The 6,302-nt window shown below is 41.7% G+C and overlaps 1 protein-coding gene across 1 annotated transcript; it reads right to left on the reverse strand.

Annotated features, from left to right (window-relative positions):
* Positions 1-230: 230 nt before the first annotated feature.
* Positions 231-3,213, reverse strand: LOC148032423 (uncharacterized). Its single transcript, XM_087683080.1, has 6 exons — positions 2,921-3,213; positions 2,538-2,679; positions 2,241-2,344; positions 1,968-2,139; positions 1,738-1,866; positions 231-1,632 (listed from the first exon to the last, which is right to left on the reverse strand). The coding sequence occupies exons 1-6, from the start codon at positions 3,001-3,003 to the stop codon at positions 355-357; spliced, it is 1,908 nt and encodes a 635-aa protein (XP_087539206.1). The 5' UTR covers positions 3,004-3,213; the 3' UTR covers positions 231-354.
* Between the last annotated feature and the right edge of the window lie 3,089 nt (positions 3,214-6,302).

Consider the following 6,302-nt stretch of genomic DNA (forward strand, 5'->3'; position numbering starts at 1 on the left):
AGGTGGGGGCTGCCACGTGGCACTCGCCCCCCACCTTTCCTTAACTAATAGTATAGATGGACAGTCATTTTTGAAGCCTACTATAATATCTTCTCTGAAAATGCATGAGCTTGTGAACGTTATTGGAAACAAGAGACCAACTGAGATTGATCGTACGGAAAGGCCTTATATTGCCTACTCAGACCGTTGCCCGCCGACCTATTATCCATCAGGCATACCAGACAGCAAGCTTTGGTATATAGATTTGGTTTATTAGCCTGATTTTGGAAGCCATTTCTCCCAAAATACAACTTATCAAATAATACGGTCAGAATGAATATACAATATAATGAAAGATGAATATAAAGCTAAATTTTAATCCCTATGCAGTTGCTTCTGCTTGAGTGCTGCAAACCTAGCGACCAGATCTTCATACTGAGGAAGCCTGGGGTGAACATGGCGGTCCTGATTCTCCCTGAAATGGTTTGGTTCAAAGGTGGAAGAGCGCTGCGGAAGTACAGGTGAGCTTTCAGTGGGATTGCTTGGTAAAGAGGCGATTCTGTATGGTGGAGGTGGTGGAGGTGGTGGAGGACGTTGTGGTGGCTGAGACGAAGGAAGAAGGGGAGGACGACGCACTGGGGGCCCTGATATGAACCTGTCCTCTAGAGAATCATTCACCTCTGCTGCAGACTGAGCAGGTGCTTCTGCTTTGACTTCCACATCTGTATATTGCCTTGAAGTATGCCTCCTCCTGCGAGACATACGTCTGTAGTCTACTGCAGATGATACATCCCCACCCCTATGTCCGGAGGGAGGTCCATTGGCAGTGCCTGTCACACCATAGATTCTCTCTGCAGATGATGCACCCCCATGCTCATGCATAGATGAATGTCCACCATTAGGAAACCCTGCTATCCCAGAAGGTAACCCCCTTGGTTGACTGTTGTATCCCGCGGACGACTTCTCTACATATCCCGGCATGGATGAAGGTTCATTAGAAAACCCGCTTGTTCCAGAGGTTCTCATACTTGATTTATTGTTTTCTGATCTATCCGCATACCCCAGTATGGCTGGATGTCCACCTGTTTTCTCAGAAGTTCTCATTGTAGCTTCCCTTAATCCAGGATTCGCATTATCTTTTGTAGCCAATGTGTCACCATTTCCACTCAAAACTGCACCTTTGTGACCAACAGCCCCCCAAGAACCAACAAGTTTTGTCCTTATTTCTGCAAATCTGTGATTATCATTGCCACCTTCAAGGGCATCATCATACGAAGTACCATCAACCCTCACTTCTCTTTTTCTATGCAACCTTTTGCTATGTCCTCTTAATATCCTCTTATGATACGGCAAACCTTGCTGCTCTTCTGAACCTAGATCAGTCCCCCTAGTCACTTTCTCATGCGTGACATCCGTTCCGTTTTTAGAATGCAGTTTTCTATCCCTTGACGCTTGATAAAAGCCATCCTCATGGTCTCCTGGCATGCCCTGTCTAGCAGCTGCTCTATTCGACTCAGTTGCAGAACTACTGTGGTTGAACGATCTGTAAATGTTCTCATCTTGTATTGTTGGTTTCTCTGAAGCAGCATTGGAAGCGTCACTTTCTTTCCCGTGTCCAGAATGACCATTTGCGAAAGCTGGGACAGTCTCCACCTGAGATAAGTCACTGCGACTGGGTGAACTATACGGAAAAAGAAGCGCATTATAGGATCATGAAAAGTCCATTGAGAAGAGTAGAAACAAGGAAAAGAACTTTACGTGGGATCCATGTGATGCTGAGGTATGAATTTTCGTGTTTGACAAAACTTTGTATTCCTTTGTGATGTCCTCCAGCAACTTCTGCCTTTCTGCTTCAGACGGTCCTTTTGCGGATAGGTGTTTGAGAAACTGACCAATACAGCACATCGTAGATGAAATTTAAACATATTTGATAATATGCACGAACCTTCATGAAATTTTCCCCATAGCAAGTTAAGCTCAAACTTTACCGTTTTGCTGACATGACAGTCGGGCTGCAAATTTTGCGCAGCCACAACAAACTCTCTTCCATATTTCAACATGAACATCTCACGAATCTCTTGCAACTCTGGAAGATCTGCACAGCACGAGGCAGCATAGCACAAACAAGCTATAGGCTCCCTGAGGTCCATGGGACATTCTCTGCAAGTTTGTAGGCAATGAATCAATTGCATAAATTCAGTTATGCAGAACAATTTTTTCGAAAATACAATTTTCCATTCTGAAGTCAGTTGTTTTCTCACTTTTGTGCTTTGATGTTAGAGAGATTTGCTTTGATGAACTGGCAATACTCCCCAATCTTGACGTAAGCAGCAAGCATGCTTTCCTCCTTAAAAGCTCGATCTAGCTGTTGCAATCAGAGTCATTTATGTTGATAACAATGCCAATACATGGTGATAAAATTGATAATACAACAAACTACAGTGGCAATATCATTATTACTGATATGCAGGTGCAATGGCAGTCGGGGAGCAAAATACAGTTCAACGTAAAGCCTGGACGGTTATAATGGGGCGGGGTGACTGAGAAGCCGAAATTACCCTTGAAGGGAGGCTTTTCTCGCATTTCTGGCCACCAATTTGCAGAAGCTGAGCCACATCCCAGCGCGCCTGCCGCTCCTGCACTTCTCTCCTGCTCTTGAGTAGCTGGATCCTGGACATGGTGATCTTCAAGAGCCTCTTGCTGCGAACGAAAAAAGGCAAGGTGATTGGAAGTCTCTCCATGAGATGCGTTCGACATCAGAAGGAAGGAAAGGACCGGGAAAACAAAACACGGTTGAAAGGGAGGAAGAAACTCCTAACAGCCAAAGGGAACACTGGACTGTAGGGGAACCAGAGCACAGACGAGGGGTATAGAAAGCAGGAAAAACTTCTAATAGCCAAACAGAAAACTGGAAATGGGAAATGCCGATAAGAGGACTTGCCATTTTGACTTGTCGAAGCTCTGGACACAGCCTAGCAAGGAGGCGAAGCAGAGGAGGCCGCCTGTAGGTTGGCCAGCTGCCATTACGTGCGGTCAGTGCGGCCTGTTGCTGCGCCTGTTGATCCAATGTGGCAGCATTTCCGCCATAGCCAGCACAACGCAGGCAGCGTCAAGAGGATCCCCTCTCTCTCTCTCGCTCGCTGGCTTCTCCGTTTACAAAACCGCTCTTCAAAGCCGGCCCTCCCCCTGGCTTTGTAAAAGTTTGAACATTGTATTTTTTAAATGTGGCCGTTTTACTACTCTTGTCTTTTGTCCTTGTTCATTGAAGAAAGGCATATCCTTCAAAGGTATCCATCCAAAGTTCAAACCATGCACAAGAGAATTCAAAAGGCTTCCTGTCTTCCTTTTTCTTGCGCAATAAACAATTATTAACATAAGCATCATAACGAAGTGATGCATAGGGTGAATATCCCAACATACTCAATGGGAAGCCTTCTTCAACATCCCATGGATAACTTTGTAGTATGTTGTATGTACCCAGTGCACTTCTTCCTTTCTTCTTTGCTTCCCTTGATGTCAAGGTTTCCATGGAGCATGTCCACGTACTCACTCCCACAATAAACCGTATTTATATCTATGTCTGTATATGGCACTCCTTCCTTGCTTCCCTTGATGTTGAGGTTCCTATGCAACATGTCCACATGCTCACTCGGATAACAAATTGTATTATATCTATATCTATATTATGATGGTTGAAGGATCTAACCACATCCTTGCACCAATCTTACATGGCAAACACACACTATTTCCAAATCGAAGCACCACGATGTCATGCGTTTTTCAGAAAACTGAAAACCCCTAGAAAAACATTAGCTTGGTTGGATTTTTGTTAGCTTAGTTGTTTGCGTGATTGTTTGTTTTATTAATTTGTAGTTTGATTTTTTTGTGTTTGTCTAGCTGATGAATTGTTTTTTGTCATTTTATTTGGATATTTTTATTGTTGAAACTTAATAGCTTTGGTCGAGTTTGGAGTTTTTTGGATTGGTTGGAGCTAGAGTTTACTAGTAGCTGCCAAACATCTTGGAAATGTATATTTTCTTGCCTAGACTCTTACACTTCACATGGATTTTGGATTCACAAGCACGTCACATTGCACTTGTCTAATACACTGCACTTGAGGGTTGTCTCTTGATTTTATTAATTATTTCTATGCCATAGGTTGGGTTTATGCATGTTTTACACCATCATTGAGCACTAGCATAGCATGAGGCCCGTTACAACTATATGTGGTAAATCTTAGTTACACGCGTACTTAAGAGAGTGCCTTCCATTGAGCACACTTTGTTTCTCGCACACACGAAAGTTTGAGATATTCATCACTGAGTTAGGAACTGTTGGATGACTAGGAAAGATGGTTGGGTGAGTTTGAGGGTCATGATGACGGATGCCTTTAATTGTTGTGAGAGGGGTTGTTTTCTTGGTCAACATTTTGAGGAGCATTATTTTCTTGAGTGGTTATGAGATTTTGGGTAACTGGAGCGGAGTAGAATTTTTCTTCTTAAGTGATGAGAGGTGAGGTTAAGGATTTAATCTAATCAAAGAATTGTGTTTGTATATTGCATGACACACGGGCACATGCAGATAGGCTAGGCACTCTATTTTCCAATGCATCTATCTTTTAGTGTTGAGCATTTCTTGTTTTATTGCATGTCATGGATCCAATTTTACATTTCTTCTCAAATCATGTTTGATTGAGCATAGCGTATATTCTTCAAATCATGTTCTCTAGGACACATTGCATTGAGTCAAAGCATTTATATCCAAAGAAAACAAAAGGTTTTTGAAGGTTCAAGGGTGAGGAAGTTTCATTTTAATTGGAAACTAGCATGGGAAAAGGGTATCAATAAAGGGAACTGGAGTTTCGATAATAATGTTGGATGATAAAGAGAGTGGAAGGTAAGATACTACATAGTGAAGTTATGGGGTCCTTGATGACTCTAATTTGAGCATTTTGGTCTACATGCTATTCAACTATGGTATAGGCAAAAGAAAACTTCAAGAATTCTATAGAGACATTTAGTTTACATGATTGATATAAGGACAACTATTATGTATCAAAGAAATGTTTGTTGTAGATAAGAAAATTAAACAATTTTGAAGAACCCTTGGATATTATTAGCAAGAAAAACTTACTAAGACTTGGTGGATGTCCCACATTGATTATCATTGGGCCAAAAAGATGTCAATGGAGATAGCATAAATAATCAAGAAGACCGCAATTTAGTTGTCTAGTTGAAAAGAATATCACCTTATAGAGCTCCATCCCCAACTAGCTCTTGAAATTCAACAATTTGACTTCGGAATGTTCACGAATGGGTGCGGTGTGATGGATGTGGAAAGGTACCTATTGTGAGTTGTTGCTATAAAACACAAGTGGAGAATGATTAAGATTTGTGTGCAAACTACTTCTCTAAAATGGGGTAATTAGGAGGCAACTTGGATCATGAAGGCTCTATTGATTAGTGTCACTAATATCAAACCATCATTATGAAGATCACTCTCATCATCATCGGTTCCAACAACTTATGATGTCCAAGTTGGAGTCATATACTACAAATTAGAAGGAGAGACAATAACTGATCTATTTATGGAGGTGATATTGTTCACGGTGCACCCAGTTGGACAGACAAATGAGTTGATGTTGGTCTCTTGAAATAGCGAAGGACTCTTCCAAACAACTCTACTGTCAATTTTCAATCTGCATATTCTTGAGCATATTATGAAGAAGGTGGCTAGTCTTGTTCTGAAGAAGCTAGCTACCTCTATGCTTAAAAGGAAGAAGAAGCTAGCGGTATTTACACTGAAGTTTAATCACAAATGCTTGCTTATTTCTTCTTCTTCCACACACACTATACAATGTACACAAAGTATAGATAAGATACAACATAAAGAAGTCAAACAGTGCATAACAGACTACACTAATCGACTAGCACTATATCTTTGCCAGCTGTAGGTAGGTGTAACAAACTAAATATAATAAGTGATAAGTCAGTGACCATGTGAGTATCATAATGACCATCAACGTGCTAAATATAGACGTGCGGACCCATCTAGCCAGGCGGTCCATCATCAATGTCTGCACGTGTTGAGCTTGCCATCTCAACACTCCCCCTCAAGCTTAACTCTATCTCTGCAACTCCAAGTAAGCTTTGGAACTTTCAAAGCTTCTTTGCACCCAGTGCCTTTGTGAAAATGTCAGCTATCTGATCTTGTGTGCTGACATATACCAAGTCAATCTCTCCTCCAAGTACCTTCTCTCTCACAAAGTGGTAGTGCACCTCAATGTGTTTTGTCCTAGCACGGAACACTGAATTCCTAGCTAA

This window comes from Lygodium microphyllum, chromosome 8 (assembly GCF_053477565.2).
Source record: "Lygodium microphyllum isolate KBCC chromosome 8, Lygodium_microphyllum_v1.1.10, whole genome shotgun sequence".
NCBI lineage: Eukaryota > Viridiplantae > Streptophyta > Polypodiopsida > Schizaeales > Lygodiaceae > Lygodium > Lygodium microphyllum.